This window comes from Thamnophis sirtalis, unplaced genomic scaffold (genome assembly GCF_051295495.1).
Source record: "Thamnophis sirtalis isolate CommonGarterSnake01/CBP01778 unplaced genomic scaffold, rThaSir2_p1.2 scaffold_12, whole genome shotgun sequence".
Classification (NCBI taxonomy): Eukaryota; Metazoa; Chordata; class Lepidosauria; order Squamata; family Natricidae; genus Thamnophis; species Thamnophis sirtalis.
In genome coordinates, this window is record NW_028261392.1 from 46,820,726 (window position 1) to 46,841,653 (window position 20,928).

The window sequence follows — 20,928 nt, forward strand, 5'->3', positions numbered from 1 at the left end:
CTGTTCAGTTTGTGAAGAAGCAACCATTAAACAACAGCCTGGCATTTAGAAGTCAACTTGTCTGACAGTCAGTGTCAATATAGGATTTAAGAAATAGAAGGAGGCTTGATCTGTGACTTCTAAAATGCGAGAAGTTGATCCCATGTTTGGCATCCCTATTGATCTATGTCTTTCCATTTTGTGGTAATAAATATATAGAGACAAATGAAAACAAGAGCAAGGACATTCTTCTTGACCTATTTATTGAAATAATGTTTATAGACTTATTAGCACCAATATTGGAGCTCTATAATCAAACATTTAATTTTTATTTTTGTATTATTTTATGAGTCTTATATTGCAGCAATATTAAAGTTTGAGAAAGAGAAGATGAGAAACAACAGAACCAATATTTTTTATTAATGTGAATATTAAAATATTAAATGTAGCTCTAATCAGAAGGCTATAAAAATAATGCTATCTGTAATTCATTCATCTCAAACTGGATTTATAAAAAATACAAAAGCATTTGATCATATCCTTCTTGTGATTGATACAATGGATATCATGGCAGACAAACGGAAATTAGCTGTTCTAATTTTGTTGAATGTTGAAAAATCCTTTAATGTAGTTAACATGAAATGTATAAATTGCATTCCAAAAAGATACAGATTTCTACTATCTTTTGTTCATAGCATTTCAATTTGGTACCTCAATATTAGACTTATTATAAGTGAATTTGTCTCTTAACAACCTATCAAGTTATATCATGGCACCTAACAAAGACACCCATTGTCTATAATCTTCAATTTGATTCTTGAACTTCATCCATGACAGTCTCAAGATATTAGGGTGTGGTTGCACTTGGCACTTAATGTAATTTGTTTCTGTATGCTAGTGATATTGTAGGTATCCCTGATATAGATTTTATAAAAATTTTAGGTTCATATCTCTGAAATTTGGCACATTTTAGGATCACCTATACAAAACAGAGGGTCTTTATATCCACTCTGGAAAGCTGCCAAACACATTTGGTTATTAATAGGTAAAGCATTTGTGTTTTGATTCCAAATCACATGAGAAATTAACACTATAGAATAAACCAAATGTGAAAATAACAGAGAAGATGTGTTACTGGAATCGTGGGGCTAATCAGAAGATCAGCACCTTACATGAGTTGATCTTCAAAGGTTTTTTAAAAGGTTTTCTTATTAATCCCTATTAGCATGATATTTCAAGAAATCTAAGTGGTTCTTATTCTTGAGTGCCAGCCTTTCAGAGCTCGACATTAATCTTGAAAGCTTGTCTAAGGAATTATTTCACACAATTTACTGTATATTATCTACTTGAGTCTCTTTTCAATCTTCTCTCCTCACCTGCACCCAAGAATCACTTCTATTACAGCCCTGTTCCCTTCCTTACTCTCTTCTCTCTCCACTATGTGGAGGAAGGACAGGCAAAAAAATCCCACCCTAATATAATTATCCAATTCTACTTATAAATCTAAATTTTCATTTTTTTTGTAAGTTGTAATTTTTAGGTCCACTTCAAAGTCCATTTTGGTTGTCTTCAAAGGAGTTTGTTCATCTTCAGTAACGTTTAATTCCAGTAAAGAGTTACAAAACTCAAGCATTTCACATACCGAGATCAAAAGGTTCCTTTAAAGTAGCCATCATATGCTTTAGTAATTGGCTTTCAAAGACTTGTTTTGCATTGACGTAAACAAAACAGATTTTTCCCAATGAGAATCTTTCTAATTAGTTTCAAAATCCTTCTTTAAATCATTTTCACAGTCTTACTATTTAAACTGTTTAGAAACAAGTCTCAAATCTAAGTCACTTCTTTGCTGTATATTGCCAAAAGTTGAAGCTTCTTTTCAAAGCTGAAAGGAACTAGTTTTTTTTCTTTTAAAAGGATTGAAGGGAAACTCAGTCAGTGATGTGTAGACTAGAAAGTTTTTCTTAAAGAGAGAGCATAAAAAATAAACTACAAAGTTTATTTATGGTCAGAACACAATGGGCTTCTAGTGAGGAGAGTGAAACTAGCGTGACCCGTCAAAAGCGCGGACGACAAAAGCGCGATCGACAAAATCGCGCCTTTGACGTCATCACAGCGCGATGAAAAAGATCGAAAAATTCAAATAAAAATTAATAAAAATTAAATTAAAGCAAGCCGATTCACATAAAGGTAAGGGTTAGGTTTAGGGTTAGGGTTAGGTTAAGGGTTAGGGTTAGCTTTAGAGTGTTAGCGTTAGTGTTAGGGTTAGGTTAAGGGTTAGCGTTAGGTTTTTCGTTTCTTTAACGGTTAGGTTTAGGGTTAGGTTTAGGGTTAGGTTAAGAGTTAGGTTTAGGGTTAGGTTTAGGGTTAGGTTTGGGGGGCTTAGGGTAAGGTTTTCGCTTTATTTTTACATTTTTCGAACTTTTTCGTCGCGCTGTGATGACGTCACAGCGCGCTTTTGTCGAGCGCGATTTTGTCCTACGCGCTTTTGTGGTGGAACCGAAACTAGTACTCACATTTTCCCTACTCCATGCAGATTGCAGGAGCATTTCAGCCAAAAACGCAGGTAGATGTGAGATCCAGACTGTCAAAATTCTCTCTGGAAGAAAGAGATCTAGAGATTGCCCACATATACTTCAGACAGTTGATTTTTGTGACCAGGCAGCAAAAACAATCATTTTTGCAGCCACTTGTAATCAGCTGGGAGTTGTGAGTTCCTCCTCCTCTGGGTTTACAAAGTCTGTAGATATTCTGCCACACAGATCATAGAAACTGGAACACCAATGTCAAAACTGATTTCCATGCAAGTGTTTTGTCTGCCTGTCTCCCTGTCACATCTTGCTTTGCCCATCACCATCACAATACAGTTGCCTATTCCATCACTCCTCAAGGAACCAATTGCCCTGATTCTTGCCTGCTTTCTCCAGATCAGACAAAATCCACATAGGCAGCCTCTAAGTCATCTCCAGATCACACTCCTCGTCTAATTGGGCTAAAGATATTAACTTTCAGCACCATCCTGTTTCATCAGAAAATTTAGTTTAAAAAAAGTAAAGGGAAAAAAGGAAAGATAGAAAAGAAAATAACCTCAAACTTTTATCATTCTATTGGTCAGTTAGTTAAAAAAAGAAGAAATTGTAGTCTTTCATCATTCTACCTCTGAACTTATAAAAACAAAAGGAGTACAACGTGTTATTTGTCCAACAGTGAAATAAAGGAGAAGATACCAGAAGTTCACCCAAAGAGGGCAGGAAAAACAGGACAAATTGGCTTCAGAGGGCAGAGACCATAACTGTTGGAGCAATGGGCTACTCAGCACAGTAGCCAATTGAACTAAAGGCATTTGGCTACTGTCAGCCTCTGTTTTGCTGCTTGCTTTCAGCTGCCATTGAAACGGGGAGGTGGGGGCATGGTATTTGTGTGGGGAAGTGTTCAGTGCAGGAGTGACTGTAAAAATGGAGTTGTTCTCACCATCTACTGTGCATGTTGCAGATAGAGGATTTGCCGCCAAGGTCAACTGTCCGGCATACCAACCTGATGATGATTTTTAAAGATGTCTCCCACATGACACCTGTGGGGTGTAGGGATTGGACTATGGGATGGGGTTACCAAGGGGAGGGGGTTGGGTCACATATTGATATCTATGATTACGCGCGCTTTTGTCTCAGATCTTGCTTTGCCTAGCTGCTATCTACTCATGACCAGTAAAATAGCAATAGCAATAGCAGTTAGATTTATATACCGCTTCATAGGGCTTTCAGCCCTCTCTAAGTGGTTTACAGAGTCAGCATATCACCTACACAATCTGGGTCCTCATTTTACCCACCACGGAAGGATGGAAGGCTGTGTCAGGTGCTGCTTCATTTAATAATCAGGAAAGAAACTACTCAACTCCATTTGTTTGAGATTAAGTGTACTTTTACTAATTACAAACGAATAGTAGCAAAGCAAAGCTGAGTCTGGTTAATTGGGCGCAAAAGCAATGAATATCATGTATAGGTCAATCCCCTCCCCTTGGCACCCCAGTTCATAGTCCAATTATAATTCACCCAACTGTCAGGTGGGAGATATCGTCAAAAAACATCATCAGGGTGGAATGCTGGACAGTTAACCTTGGCGGGAAACTCCCTTCCTCCACATGCGCAATGAGATGGTCAGGACAGCTTCTAGAATATTCCTCCAGCACATAATGATTCCCCTCCCAAATATTATGCCCCCCCTCCCCGTTTCAATGGCAGCCGAAGCAGCAGCAAGGCAGAGGCTGACAGGCTGAGTCAACCTTGAGCCGGTGAGATTTGAACCGCTGAACTGCAAAAGAACTCTTCATTCTGCAAAATGGAGTTGAGTGGTTTCTTTCTTGGCTACTGAGGGAGGCTGCTGTGACATTAAGCAAGATCTCAGTTTCGCGCTCATCCTGGAGCTAATACTTTCTGAGGGGAGCACAACAAAATCCCCAAACCCTGAAGAATGTCCCACCAAGGCAGCGATCAGGAGGAGGACATGGTAGCGGCTGCGTCCTCGTGCCCTTTGGAAATGGAGCGAATGGCCGGACTGCACTTGGAAGAACGATCTGTTTGCCCCATATGGGCGTGGGGAGTGGGACGGAAGGATGACCCTGAGGAAACTCCAGCTGGAGTTACCACGAGGAGACAGAGACGACCAGCAGCTGCTTGGAATGAAGCAGATGAGGAGAACCTTATGATGTTTGAAGCTCTTTGAAGAGGCTTGGGAAAGGCGACGTGTCCGTGAGAGTGGTCCTGAAAGAGAAGCAAATCTCCCTGAAACAGAGGAGAGGTCTGCAGAGGGCTTGTTCTGCCCAAGAGGAGCCGGGGGGGGGGCAGAAGGTGGAACTGATCAGGATGACCCAGCTCTGACCCCAGCAGCAGCAGCCAGAAATATTCCAAGAGTTCATCCTTTTTTAAAGCCATTTTTCGTCCTTCCCAGGCTCCAGAGGCTTTATAGGAGATTGGGGAGGGCGAAAAGAGCCTCCCCGCCCCCCAGAGGCCCTTAGGAGGCTTCATGAGCTTCCCTGAAGCCTCCGGAGAATCAAAAATCTGAAGATCCCTGAAGCTTTGGAGCACTCAAAACGACCCTCTGAGCAAACCAGAAGTGACTTCCGGTTTGCTTGGAGGGTCGTTTTGACTGCTCTGGAGGCTTCAGGGAAGCCTCCTGAAGATCCCTGAAGCCCCTGGGGAGGACGAAAAAAGCATGCAAAAAATGGGGGGGGTCGCGCCTGTAGTGCACGCATGTGCACTCGGGGGGTTGCACATTGCATTATGGGTGCGGCACACCTGCACACGACCCCCCTGCGCTCCCCCCATTTATGGCCATCGCTGCTCTATACCATTTCAGACAGATGGATGTCCAATCTTTTCTTAAAAAACTCCAGAGAGGTTGGAAGACAAGCTGTTCCATTGATTAATTGTGCTCACTGTTAAAAAGTTTCTCCTTAATTCCAGGTTATTCTTTCCTTGATTAGATTAAAAAGAAAAAAGAAAATTTACCCAACCATCAACATATAAGAATTTGCAATGACAAACAGTGTGGAAATAAATTATAAAGCTGGTCTATTTGGAACAGCTCTTCTTTGTAGATTAATTAACCACTGGTATAAAATTAGTATAACATGGCCCCTTCTTCAAAACCCTTTGTCAGAGAAGCATATCCTCTGAAAACATTTAAAAGATGGAATTAATACTGATATCTACTGAATTGTAAAAAACCCAATTGTATAAAAAAACACCATCATAGACTATTGATTAAATATTATTTAAAATATTTTCTATCCTAAGGCTATTTTGGAGGTTTTCTAATTTCAGTTATCTTAGTATCCAAGAGAAATAACTCTGAATTTTTCAAACCAAGATATTATTGGATGCTCTTTAAATTTTACAAATGCTTCATAGATTTTTTTAGTGAAAAGTATACTGTGAGATCCAGCTGTGACCATGATCATAATACAAAGCATAGGTATGTCCTTCCTCAGATGAAAAGTGGGTAATTATTTCTTAATAATATTTAATTTTAAAGCTTTGTAAAGAATACTAATTATCAAGAGATTTATTTAAAATAAACCTTATAGTACCTTTCCCACCCCTGCATGGCTTGTCCCACAACATTCAAAACTGTAATGGGATTTGGCAAATATCCAATTCAAGGAAGCAGGAACTGAAGACAAATAGATGATCCCCCAAAGATACTAAAAAAAAATAGTTCTGAATAACAATGACAGCTTTTAAAATTATACAATTGAAGTTTTCTTCAAATAAGTTCAGAAACAAAAGAAATAGGCCATGTGTAATAATTAATTTCTAATGTAAAATCAAAGTCACATATTTTTGAAAACATTACTAAAGCTCATGAAAGCAATTCTTACTGTATTTAAACTCTTCATGTAGATATTTTACTCCATCCTTTTATTTACCTTGACTAACATTGCCTTTCAATGGTGCCACATGATGGTACTGGTGTAGCCTTGAGCTCTTGTGTATCCATTGGTACCTGCCAATTTCCATTTCTGGTCTGGTGATCACTGCCAATTTTAGGTGGTAAAATGTCAGAGCTTCTGACAAAGTCATATTTATTACTTCATTCAATTCAATGTTAATATCAAAAAGCAGGAAAAGAGAGCATTCTTAGAACATAAATAACCACTCTCACATTTCAGTAAAAGAGGAAAAATTAACTAGCATTAAATTTTAGAGGCTACAGATAGTAGCAAAATGTAGAATGCCTATTAGATTCTTAAAAAACAGCTACTCATATTTTAAATGCATTCCATCGTTAATAATATTCAGTGCTGTGAAATTATTTGTTTTAAAACACTATTTTTATTTTTCATCTGATGCATTCTTTCAATGCCTTTTTTACTGACTAAAAACCGTTCTACAGCTGATAGAATAGAAAAACGAATATAATTTATTTATGCTAAAACACATGAACTATTTTTAGCTTTTCACTAAAGCCAGCTGAAGAAAATCATTTCCAGATGTACAAAATATAATAAGGTGAAACAGTTCAATTGTGGTATTACAAAGTTAATGCCTTGGGATGGTGGATGGAGAAAAGTAGATAAAATGGAGTTGCAATATATTGTATTGATTTTTTCCCCACTGAGATACAACTGAGCATGTTTTGTGATAATCTAGCTGTAATTTACAAATAAGATAGAAAAATAACTTCTCTTTCTCCTATTCCCTGAAAAAGGTAAAATTGAATGATCCTATATAGTAGATAGTCATAACTAAGTACAGCTTTCATAATACAATTATCACCTACGCCAATTTATGGATTGTTTTAAGAAATTGAGGCAGCATCATATTTCATTTATAATTGTCTAATCTTCCTATATTTTTTCATTATTTTGACCATTTTTCTTCCTTTTCATTATTCAGATATTCAGTTATTTTGTCTGCTGGAGCTGGCCATTGCAAGAATTTATTTAATTTATAATCTGTAGCAAGGCAAGATCTACTCAGGAATGATCTGAAGATGCAATTTTGTATCAAGATCATGGAATGTTTAACTCAATTATGAATTGCTAAAGAGACAATATTGTGTAGCTGAACACAGATGAAAGGGAATCAGGTTCTCTAAATGCAGTGTTTTCATAAAATCTCTACTAATTTATATAATGATTAAATGGGAACTCTATGCAAAATTAAGGGAACTGTCAAGGAGCATAGTTTAACTAGAACATTTAACTTGCACATTGGAAGAACACTGATTCCAAATCAATCTTCAGTTGAGTTTGGGTTAGAGGCAAGAAAGTATTAATGTACTGTAGTGTTTAATGTAAACTAGCAACTAACATTGGTACTACTTCATTAGCACCCCTACCATTGAAACAGTATATACAATATTAATAGGTTAAATGGGGATTGAAATCTTTTCACTTATGCCGATTTCATACTACTAACATTTTTACTGTAAGAATCTCCTTAGATTCATTGGACAGAAATCCAAATAGACCTTACAATCTCATAGAATATGTTATTTTTATTCAACTAACGTTATCTTTCTATTTAAAAGCTAGAACAAATTAACATAGTCATTTCTTAGTATTTCCCAATGCACATTTGTAATGCATTCAGTTGTACATTAATTTCTACTGGCTATGCAAGCAATCTGTTTGTCACACCAAACTGGATTGAGCATGTATGTCCAGAAACAACAACTGTATTTCTGTGGTGGAAAAACTAGAACTCTAAGCTCTACAACTCTGAATGGAAGATATTCTACATATGAAATGATTTCTACCAATGTTGTGAAAAATTTAATCAGTGTGATTTGTGTTAAGATTTTATCCACTGTTTGAAGTTTGAGTTACATTGTACATTAGCTGTTCTATTTATTTATTTTATTTATATAAGTATTAAGTATTACTAGATTTTTTTAAAATAACAAAAACCTAAAAACCAGTAAAAGCACAAATTTACCATAATACAGGAGGCATGAATGCTGATCATCCATTATCATGTCCTCTACAATATCTATCTTTGATAGTTTCTGGAAGACAAGTTTGAGAACAGAAAATCTTATATCCAAGGAATGAATGACCCATAATATGAGGATTGTATTAAAAAAAATTGCCTCCTTTAGTTTTTCTACATTGTGGATGCTTTATCTTTTAAATAACATGATGCCAAAGTATATAGTTTTATAAATTAACACTACCCCCACTCCATGTCCTGTTCATCAGAGAACAGGGTTGTGTTATTGAGAGGAATGAGCAAAGAATACTTGGACTATACACCAAGAATATATACCCTCAACACAGTCATTCAAGATGTGACAGTGATTTCAGCTGCCAGATAAAGCAAGATGGCACCAGTGATACAGGAAAATGCTAGAGAAAGGTGACCACTTTAATGATAATTGTTAAGACATAATTTCATATAGTGCAAGAGAATGCAATTGTAAACCACTCTACTTTATCAAGAAAAATAAAAGGATGGTTACTGTAAGGCCAGATGATGCCCATCAGGTAAGATTACAGTCAAAATGCTGAAGATCATTCAGAATACCAATAGCATTTATGACACAGTTAGCACAAATCCAAAGCTGCAAAGACAGAATACATGTGGAAGCATGCAGTATAAGAAGCATAAAGTTTCTTTATGGGGAAGTTCAACATAGTGAAAGATGAAATAAATTGGTTATACATTGATATTTTAACAATCCAGAAACAGACTGAAACGAGACCATTTTAGTCAGAAGAATATACTGTTTACTACCAAGATCACAAAAAAAGATATTAATTTCATAGTTAGGAAAAATATAGCATATAAAGGAGTTGCATATATTGCAGACAACAACTGGATAGTATCTATTAGATTTTGTGAACAATTCTTGAGTGACCAATGTAATGGAACCTACTCATCCATTCATAACCTGAGGAATCTCATATCTTAAACGTGATCACTCTCTCATTTCACCCACATATTCATTAATCGAATGTGCAGTTTGTTAAGTGTTAGGTATTTCAGTGTGGGGAAGGCCATGGGGGCCTAGTGATGGAACTGACCACCTGCTTAAGACCACCCAAGGCCCCCCCACCCACTGAAATACCTCATGCTCCCAACAATTGCTCCCCCCCAACCTGCCGCTCTGGGTCACTTACCTTAAAATAGTTACAGTATAAATTATTGCTGGTGGAATACTTAACAATGGTTTTTAAGGATTTTTTTATTTATAGAATATCTTTTTTTAAAATTATTTTTAGGGAATTTTTATTTTTTAATTGTTTATAAAATATATTTACTACAAGAAATGTTATTCCTTTTTGCAAATGTTTTCTTTGTGATGCAATATGTTTCTTTTAAGTGTGCAGGTTGGTGCATGGTTTATGTGTCTCAAAGTGGCTGCTTTTCTATGGGTAGGCCAGGTTGATGCAAGGCAGCTTCGCCAGATTTCGTGTGTTTCACCCTCGTTGTTTAGGTAATTGTGAGGTGTTGCTGGTTCTGTGAGCTTCCTGGCACTGTCCTTTATAATTTCCCACAATGCCTTGATGGTTTTTATTCCAGTGGCTTTGTCTTTCCTGTCCTAAGGGTTAGGGTCTTTTTAGGGGGATTCTTATTTTTTGGTGTTTTCCTGTCATAGTTTGTGTGGGTGTGTAATGTCCCACAGTTATCTACACATTAATAATGATCTAGTAATATTCCCTTATACATTTTAGGGACCTTTCATACTTTCTTTCATACTTTTGGTTTTCTAATTTCTGTTTCCGTTAGTTAGCAATTGCTAAAACAAATCCCACGTGAAAAAGTATTCAAAGCCTTCTTAATTTTAATTGTCAATTTATTTATTCCTGTGCATTGTAATATTCATTCATTTTCATATCTCTGTTTTTCAACTGTTGTGCAAACACAATTCCAGCAGCTGCTGACATGTGTAAAATTAAATATATATTGTACTCCCTTTCAAATAGCCAACAAAATATTTCTGGTTTTAATTCCATATCTTGCTTTACCATTGCTTCTAACCACTAACTTCTGAATAGCTACTTGGACCGACCTAAGTGGTGTGCAGAAGACCAGCAAACCAGTGATCCTTCCTCTGTAAGTAGCTGTCTTTATTGCTGGGTGTGTTCTGTGCTGGGTTCATCCTTGAGATAATAAAGTCTTGTTTTCTGTGTCTCTCTGTGCAGGTTATTGGAGCAAGGTGGTGAGGTGATGGTACAGAAGATGGAAAAAAGGACAGTAATTTTCCTTTTCTATTATTTTTTGTGCTTGTTTCATTCTAATGCAGTGCATGCAATTAAAGTCTTGCTTTCTGTGTCTCTCCTTTGTGCAGGTTATTGGAGCAAGGTGGTGAAGTGATGGTACAGAAGATGGAAAAAAGGACAGTAATTTTCCTTTTCTATTATTTTTTGTGTTTGTTTCATCCTAATGCAGTGCATGCAATTAAAGTCTTGTTTTCTGTGTCTCTCCTTTGTGCAGGTTATTGGAGCAAGGTGGTGAGGTGATGGTGCAGAAGACCAGCATGGCAGTAATCTTCCCTCTGTAAGTAGCTGTCTTTATTGTTTTGTGTGCTGGTTTCATCCCAATGATGGCAATGAAAGAGTTCATTTCTGTGTCTCTTCTTTGTGCAGCCCATTCATTGGAGTCAGTGATACTGAAGACTGGCAAGAACAGTCATCTTCCTGCTGTAAGTAGCTCTTTTATTGTTTTGGTACTTTTTTTAAAATATATTTTTATTTCCAAACAAACATACAAATCCTCCTTCTTTACATACTGTAGAAAGTGTATCATTTGGTTACAAAAGGCTTTTGTGCATCTCTTCCACCGTCATCAGATATAATTCATATTAATTCTAATATCTTAACTTGGATATTTATTATATTACCATCTTCATACTTCCACTTTTATTTAACTATGATTATTTAAATGTCCTTCATCATAAATTATACCAAGATTTAATACATAACCACATACTGACATTTCATTTACTTATTTATAAAATCTTCCATTAACATTAAATCCTTATATCCTATTCTAGCTAAACATCCATAATATTTAATACCAAAATTTTCTAATCCTCCTTTCCAAATCCCTGTTAACCATTTACATCCAATTCACTCATATTGTACTCATAGCATGTATATAATTTATTATCATTATCCTTTCTTTATTTGACATATCCTATATCATAACATTTCCCCCCTAATAATTAAAACTTAGCTGTGTCTAATTTTGTTCTTTTTTATTGTTATTGTTATTAATAATCTTTATATATAGTCCAAAAGTATTTCTTCAGGGGTAACATTCAGTATTCATATCCAATTATTACTTATCATAACAGCTCAACATTGTATACATTACTATCAGTATCAATTTTTATTTAACTATACCTATTGTCACTAAATTTAACTAAGTTTAGCTAATTTTAAATTATACTCTTCCATCTATCAACCTGTATCTCTCCAACAGCAAAACAATCTTATATCGTCTGCCATTTGTGGATCCAGTCCTCCAAACAACCTCTTGATCAAATCTGTATGGACTCCTCTTAGCAGCTCCTTGCCTGTAATATCTCCCATGTAATCTTGACGCCCCCTTTCTGTTTCTTTGTTCAGCTTATCTTTAATTATCAGCAGTGATATCAAGTATTTTGCAAGTAGTATTTCATAGTCCATAAATTCTTTAATGTTTTCTTCTTCTTCTATGTCCTGTCCTTTGAAATAAATTTTCTCTCCATTTAATTCCTCTTTCAATATTCCATTCTTTCCTCCCTCAGGAATAAACCAATTACCATGAATATCAACAGGCTCAGTCTCTTTATAATCGTCTTCTATTTCAGTTTTTTGAATTTCAATCTTCTTATTTTGTATTTGAAGAACATCCTCAGTTTTTTCATCATATTTTGTTGTTAAATGCACCAAATAATCCAATTTTCTCTCAATTCTTTCCTCTGTATCCAACAATCTCTGCAGCGCTAAGAATACTCCTCGGAGATTCAAAGGCCCCATGGATGCCATGTCCATATGTAGTATTTTTTCTTAGAAAGTCAGCAAGACTAAAATTCACTCGGAAACTCTCTGTAAGCGAAAACAAACTTCAAAAGGACAGCTGTAAAATCTTATCAGATCTTAAGCCAAACAGTTAAGCAATAAAAGCTTGCAATGTCGCAGTCAAAACAATCAATCTGTAGTTTGCAGACAGTCACAAAGAAATGTTAGAAGAAGAAAGCTTATTCCATCCATTTGAAAAAGTTTTGCTTAGATTCAATCCATGTAAATAGCATTTAAAAAGTAAGATAACCACTGTCCAGAACCATTACAAAAATCAAATTTGCCGCTAAGTTCTTCTGTTTTTTGATTACTTAGTTTTTAGGTTTTATAGGCAGTCCATTTTTTAAAAAAACAATAAAAGTTTCTCACCAGCTGAAAACACTTTCTCTTTCCCCATCGTTCCATTCTGAGGCCGCCCTGACTTTGTCAGTCTTGACAAAAGACTGGAATTTTTATTACCAGCTAGAAGATTTTTCCTTGCTTCTCTCTGAGATTTTGCGATATCCCCAAGATCAGCAAGATGTAATCTTCCTATTCACCATCTCTTCGGGATGATTTAGGTCCGTTGTGACCCCCCCCCAGCAATAAAAGTGTCGACTGCGATCTGAGAGTTTTGAGATCGCATGTCGGCTCATCACGGCTTCGGCCCCGCCCCGTTTTTGTACTTATTTTAATGTTATTGTAATTCATCCATTGGGGCAAAGAATTCAGTGACATCATCTTGGCCACTCCCACCCGGTCACATGGGTGGAAGGCCACTCCCACCCAGTCACATAGGCGGCAAGCCACTCCCATCCGGTCACATGGCCAGCAAGCCACTCCCACAAAGGAGGCCACACCCAGAGAGTAGGTTCCAAAATTTTTTGAAACCCACCACTGACACGCATGGATGTCATAGGGCCGAGGTTGTTGATATATTTTCCATAGTGTCCAAGGGTAAAACAAGAACCAGTAGATGAAAATTTAATAGTGAGAGATCCAAAAGTGAAATAGGGAAAAATCTCCTGACTTTGAGAGCTATCAAGCAACTGAACAGTTTGCCATTTGAAGTTGTGGGTGCTCTAACAACAGATGTTTTCAAGAAAAGATTGAACAGCTATTTGTCTGGGATGAGATAAGGGCATCTGCTTTGGGCAGATGATTGAACTCAATGTCTTACAAGTTCCTTCCAATGCTATGATTCTATGGTGATTCTATGAATCCATGGAATTCAGAAGCAACCAAACCACTGGGTAGGATTATTCCTAATCATTCTGTCCCAGCTTGTTGATTATATACAGTTCCTTGATTTTCCAAGGAATTTTGAGAAATGAAGTTGTGAACCTGGAATGCTACTGGTGAAGAAAGGGAACCAGTTAAAACTAGACACAAGTTCAAGCTGACATGTTAGGCTACACTGATAATGGTAGAGAAGTGTAGTTACTTCTCCTTATAGCATCTATACAATGATGCGCCACAATTTAGTCCAGATTGTGATTGTCTGGCTAAGCGCTATGAATAAAATTACGCATATTCACTTCAGATTGGAAACCAGCTAGATGGGATCTACTGATATTACAAAGTGATATATTGTGAGGTTGTAGTGTACATAACACTACATAACATTTACTATTGCAAAATTAAACACGGAGAATCCAAAACATCACCAGGAACAAAAGGAATGCTATATATACATGTCCTCCTAGCAATTGTTCCTGATCTGATGTAATGGTTAAGGAGTTGGATTAACACTGGGGAGAATCATGCCTAAGTCCACCAAAACTCAGTTTGCCTAAAGCAACCAAATCACTTCGAAATGCAACAAATTACACTATTTTATTTGCATGCCAACAAGCCATAATACAAAAAAGAAAAGAAAAAGGTAGACACTGAGTGAAGCTGAAGGGACTCTGAGTGGCTACAGGGAGAAGACTCAATCAGGAACCTGTGGCTCGTTTTTATTCACTGACTACGTCCTGAAGATAGTATGGCTAGCATACTGATCTAGGAAAAAATAAAAATCTGGTCATGAGTTTATCTAAAGTATTCCATTGTTTCACTGCAATTTTCACTGTGGCTACCTTTTTTCTTTGTTTCACCTTTGCATTTCTTTGCCCTGCAATGCAGAAGGGCCAAAGATATACAAGACCTTGTTCCACTTTTGCTCATGTCCTCTCAGTAAAGTTTCAAAGCTTTGCTGGGATTCCAGTACTGCTTGTCCACATACAAATAAAATCCTCGGCCACATGAAACTAAGTGGCTAAATTTGAGCCACTCATTCTCTCCCAGCCCAACCTTTGACGTAGGTAGGGAAAATAGAAAGAGGTAGTGCTATGTGTTCTATTTTGAATTTCTACAGCAAAGGGGGAGGGATATAAATCAGCCCATTTAAAAGTTCTTGACCTTTAAAAAAATTCTCAAGTGTTAGAGTAACAATATTCTGAACCTCCTGGAGAAGACAAAATGTTCATGTCAAGGATGTTACCCTCATTCAGTCATTTCACCTAGAAAGGAATAAAAATGCTACATAACTGTTGCAAGTCTATTTTGGTATAATTTACTTTTTATAAAAGAACTCAGAATTAAATATTAATAATTTCTTAATATACATTATTACTTTATCAGTTTTATTCAAGAAGAAGTAAGATTTTCATCTAACATCTCAGTAATTCTTCCTTGCCATGACCAAACTTCAAATATTAGCTTTCACCCCTCATATAGTGAAATAATGTATATATTTACCAGTGGTGGGTTTCAATTTTTTTTAGAACCTCTTCTGAAGTGTGGCCTGGGAGTGGCTTGCCAGCCATGTGACTGAGTGGGAGTGGCTTGCCAGCCTTGTGACTGAGTGGGCATGGCCAACTTGTAAAATGTGGTGAAACTCAACAATGCTCTTGCTTAGCAACCAAAATGTTGGCTCAGAAACTCTGGCATTTGAAGCACGCAAGTCTTAAAGCTGTCAAGTTACAAGACCCTTGCACCCCTAACCCTTTAGAAAAAAACCCCAGGGGTGTTCAAACTTGACAGCTTTAAGAATTGTGGACTCCAACTCCCAGAATTCCTCCTCCAGTCATGTTGGCTCAGGAACTCTGGCATTGAAGTATGCAAGTCTTAAAGCTGTCAAGTTACAAGACCCTTGCACCCCTAACCATTTAGAAAAAAACCCCAGGGGTGTTCAAACCTGACAGCTTTAAAACTTATGGACTTCAACTCCCAGAATTCCTCCTCTCGTTCTTCATCTTGATGATGTGTGGACGGGTGGGGGAGAGAGCTGGAACCGGTTCTAAACGGCACTGTAGATTTGTGGAACCTCTTCTATAGAAGAGGTTAGAACTGGCAGGAAACCACCCCTGATATTTACTCAAAAGTAGACACCACTGATATTAATAGAGCTTACACCCAAATAGGTCTGCAAAGGAATGGAAATTTTGCTCAATTCTTTTGTGAATAAACATATGCCACATGCAACAGAACTTCTGATTTGTTTTTTAACTCACTAACCTTTTTTTCTAGACATCTAGAATAAATGTTTGTGGCATTTTTACAACTACTTTGTTTACTAGATCAGTCCCACCCCCCTACATTAAATGAAAACATCTTGTCTATGCTAATATATATAAGGGTGTACTTTCTCTACTGCTGATAGAAAGTAACATGCATTACTGATTTATTCAATCTCAATCAATCACTGTAGCACCGTCTTCCATTTTTATTTAATTTAATGCTTGCAAGATAAATGCTGTCATTTAAAATAATTTATACATTTTTGGCTTTAAATGCAATCAATCTCTTTCACAACTCTGTAAAATATCTGCTCAACAATTACCTGAATAACTGGACATACATGCCAAGTGTAGATCACATTAGTTGCATTCAGTCAATTTTGATTAATGGTTTATGTTAATTTCACTGCAATCTAAATGTCATTTGCATGCTATATAATGGAAATCCTTGGTTCTTCAACAAAAGGCAACACAGTAAAATAAAATAAATAGGACCATAGATTGGAATATATCTCTGATTTAAACAAATGACAGAGATCCCATAGGGGCAGGTCTTCTCTCAAACTAATGTCCTCCAGAACTTCTAGTTTAAAATTTCATTATATTCAATAATAGAAATAAATGGAACAGATTACTATCCAAAATATTTTTAAACAGATCCTAAGGACTTCTAAATGTTATCAGTATATAAATGAATGGATATGTGCCAAACTTAAAAAATAAATTAAATGTACTGATGTTTTCTTATTTAGTGTTGAGAATTGCATTAATAATTTCACTATTGTAGCGCTAGTCAAATGAAAAAAATATGTATAAACTACAACATAGCTCAATTTTAAAAACAAAATTATTACTTTTTTAAATTTAAAAATATACTACAATGATAATAATTAGAAAGGTAATTATATCCATAGCTATATAATACTTACTGAAAAAAAATCTTATGAATTTGGGAAATAATTGTTTAAACTTCATTACATAGTAACATTCTCAAAGGTCACTGAATGCAAATACTACAAATCAAATCTGGGGGGAAATCTTCACAATTTCAGTAAGCATAAATTAAATGAAAAATTGGCAGGACATCAAAGCCTGGTTAAGCTCTCAAATGTAATTTATTTCAGTTATACCTTGGATCCGCTATTTATAATAGAAATGCTCAATTAAAATCATTTAAATTCTATTAATATGTGAGAAACAAATTCTACAAGGCATCTGGAGAATAAGCATCATAATGCACATTCTTATTTTGCTTAAAAAGGTTTAAATAGAAGCTTCCAACTAGGCTATCTGGAAAAATAAACAAGAGACAGTCAAAAATATCCATGTAGTTTCTCATAGTATCAATTCAGAATCTCACTCCAAAATAATGAGGGTTGTCTTTATAAACTTCCATCAAACTAATTCTCTGCTTTAAAAGAAAAACATTCTCTATATTCACCACAAAATATAAAATAGACCACAATTAATTAAAAAAATGTCATATAGATTTGTGTTCCTTGTGCAGATTCTCTCTGTGAAGTTACAGGTCAGTCAATCTGTTTTTGTATGGTAGAAATGCTCAATGAAAGTTTGTGATGTGATATAAAGGGTGATTCTTAAAAAGAAAAAGAAAGCACAAAAAACTTATTGAGTGGGGCAGGTTTCTTGTTGCATGCTAAAAGACTCTTTTGATTTGCAAGAGTAGGGCAATGAATTAAATAATAGATTTGTGAAAATTCACTTATTTAAAGGAAATTAAATTCTAAGAATAACTTACTTCATGACTTAGAAGCCCACAACTGACTCAATTCCCTTGCGCAAAAGTATTAACTGTAACTGACAAGTAAAAAGACAACTATTTACAAGCTCAGTTTTAAAAAATGAACTGTGGAGATTTAAGAGCTATTTAGGTTTTTAAAATATATTTTAAAACAATATTATTTTAATAAAGTGTTCAGTGTTGCTGATTACTAGTGTAGAAAATGCATATTTCCCCCCAGATTTTAAGCTTTTGGCATTTTAAATTTTAGGTAATCTTTCTAGATAATGATGAGGCTCTAGCAGCTGTTTGCCAAATTCATTTTATTCAACTTAGAAGCTAGAAAATAACTTCCAGTATTGTAAAAAGAGGAAATTAATTTGCTTAATGGATCTCTGCACAGTGACACTATTTAATTAATATATTTATTTTAGTTACTTCAAATCTGCATCACTTAGATATCAAATTAATGGGTTAGATTACAAATAAAAACAGAAATGCTACTAATAATAAATAATACACAAATGGGCTAAAAGACGTATCATACAAGACAATCTATTACCATTAAATGCAATCCTCTATCTATATTCATTTCCTTTCAAGTCAATAACTTTGGTGACACTTATACTTGAATAATATTTTCAGCAGTATTGTGCATAACCTTAGTATAAGAAATGGTTAATTAAACAAAGCATTACAAAACTTGCCAATTTTGATCTGTGTGAGTCTTTCAGAATAATACATCACCAGCAACATTCAAATTCATCCTCACTTGCCACTCTGCCATTCTGAAATCTACAAATCTATTTTGGAACATTTCTTTCAAACATGGTGCTGTTTCCTATTCGCAGCAAATGTATGCACCAATCTCTCCCTGTGTGTTACAAAAATACAAGGTATAAACTAGCTGCTGTCTAATGAAAGACAGACCTCATAGAGCCTCGTATCAAACCCATGTTGGCACAAAGCTTCACACTGATTTAAATCATACAGATTCAAAACATACACAAAGGCATATTCATACACCCTGCTATTTTTCTGTAAACTGAATTTTTATGGAGATTGGAATAGTTGAAAACAACTTCACAGAGCTGAAGCAATAGGTAGCAGTTCCATTAATCAGCTGTCAAGCCCTACAGAACACAGAAACTGAAAGATACAACAAATGATCGTTTAAGCAGAGCTCTAAAGAGAGCTTCAAACACAGCCCCAATCTTTTCAGAACTGGAGACGCTTAAAAATATTTAAACAGTCTATTGTTCAGTCCTCTGGGTACCTTTTTTCTCTTGCCTTTGTTCTCTATTTTCCTCCACAGCAGTTTCCATGGCTGGCTTTATATCATCCACCAAAAATGCTTTCGCTCCCGCCCCCAGCAAAGAGACAGTCTTCCTTCTTTCTTCCTTTCCTTCTGTCACTTCTTTGCTATTGCAATAATTGAGTGGCTCTGTTTCTCACTACAGTAGATAGCTCTCTTTTCCAAGATGCACAAAGTCTGGTCAGCTTTAGTCTCGATCTGCCTACTGGTCCATAAAGATCTCTGCTGGAAGCCCTCAGCTATACGTCAGAGACCCCAGTTCTGTGCTTGATTGTCTCCCTTCTCTTCACACGTTTGTAAAGGAAACATGAAGAATCAGTTAGCCTCCTTTTCTTTCACATGCTCCCCATTCTCCGCGTCTCCTTATGCCTGTTAAATCAATTCTTTAGTGAAGAATAGGTTTGTGACAACCAAAAGGAACTGCATCTGAGGGAATGAATGGACCCCCCCCCCCCGCTGCATGACTCAGCAATCACCCAAGCCCATTTTTCTGCACCATCTTGAGGGAGGCTCCATAGCATCAAACAAGGCACTTTGTCCCGCTAGACCACAAGATAACATTTGCATTTTGATTTATTCCATATTCTCAGCGGTTTTACATAAAATGTGCCCATTTACAGGTTAAATTTTGATTTCATGGATGTAGCATTTTTAATTCAATTTTTGGAAGTGATAATCCCCTCTTCAATAGAAAAGCCATCATTATGCCAATCAGCAATTAAACATTGTTTCATAAGAACAGACAGTCATAGCTGTGTGCAGGTGAGACTAAATGAGATATGTAACATCTCAGCCTCTGGTTCCCAATGGGTCATCTCATTTTTAAACCCTTAGAAGATAATAGGGTGGTTTTAAAAATAACCAAGATGCTGTGCTCATCATCTTAGATTTTAAAGTAAATAATAATTTTTAAAAGTCACCCAGCTTTCTAAGGTACAGTGCTTCAGGATCTTATATGCCTAGCTACATGCAGATTTTAGTCAAAGCTTAATAAATATAATAGAAATTATCTAAATGTTCTTTTAAATAAAAATTATTTTCTTTGTATGCTTATGTATTTTATACTTTCCAGAAACTGAAAAACCATTACATATATTCTATCTTTGGTAAGAACAAGTTTTAGACACATATTGGGACTGCTGTTTGCTGTTAATCAGTGTGGAGTTTATCTCCACACTGATTATTTGCAGAGACTTAAGCTCCTAATAAGTATATGCATTAGGGAGAACCTTTCTTGTTAGATTTTAGCATAAACCCTGTGCCATATGCTTTTGTTCTCTAAATGTTCAACACTGTTCTCAGAAAATAATAAACTATACTCGCTGTTAGTAAAGTAAAAATGATATTCTTTAAAGATAAACAGATACTTAACATAGGATGCAACTATTAATGAATGCAAAGCCATTCAAACTAGTGGTTTCAATGATGTTTCAATCATTTTGGAAGTTTTGAGTTTGAAACAACTCTGTTTTGACGCAGACATTTCCAAATTAATGAAGAAAGACCACTGAATCTACAGAATTTCCCTTTTTCTTAGAAAGAAAAGGGAAAGCACTTAAGTCCATGAAGAAATGTTCTCTTTAAAAATTCATTAAAGTAGAATATGCCAAAATATATTTTTCCTTTCAAGAATCAATATGTTCACAAGTTTACAAAATCACATATTAAGCAAAGCAAACCATTAACTAAACAATATAATTCATTGATGTATTCTACTATACCTTTTATTACAATTACATGTTAGTAAATTTTATTTCCATTTTTAAAATCAAACTTCATTATAAAAAGACATACTGTATCTAGCATTTTAAAGCCCCACATGGTGCTAACAAGTGTAGCCTGAAGTAAGTGGTCTCATCCCCAATGGAGAGAATGGCATAGATGAAATATAATCAAACCACAG

The 20,928-nt window shown here is 35.8% G+C and overlaps 1 protein-coding gene across 5 annotated transcripts in view; it reads right to left on the reverse strand.

The window, feature by feature from the left end:
• Positions 1-20,928, reverse strand: part of GPM6B (glycoprotein M6B) — a 134,321-nt gene that overhangs the window by 19,810 nt on the left and 93,583 nt on the right. The window contains exons 1-2 of one of the 5 annotated variants that reach the window (XM_087726155.1): positions 18,987-19,408; positions 6,401-6,508 (exon numbers count right to left, since the gene is read on the reverse strand). The exons of 1 other annotated variant lie outside the window; for it this stretch is intronic. In XM_087726155.1, the coding sequence (XP_087582281.1) occupies positions 6,401-6,508; positions 18,987-19,035 (157 nt within the window). In that variant the 5' untranslated portion in view covers positions 19,036-19,408. Of the gene's footprint in view, positions 1-6,400; positions 6,509-18,986; positions 19,409-20,928 lie in introns of those variants that run through there. 3 more of the 5 variants (XM_087726157.1, XM_087726156.1, XM_014052171.2) reach the window with 3 other exon arrangements.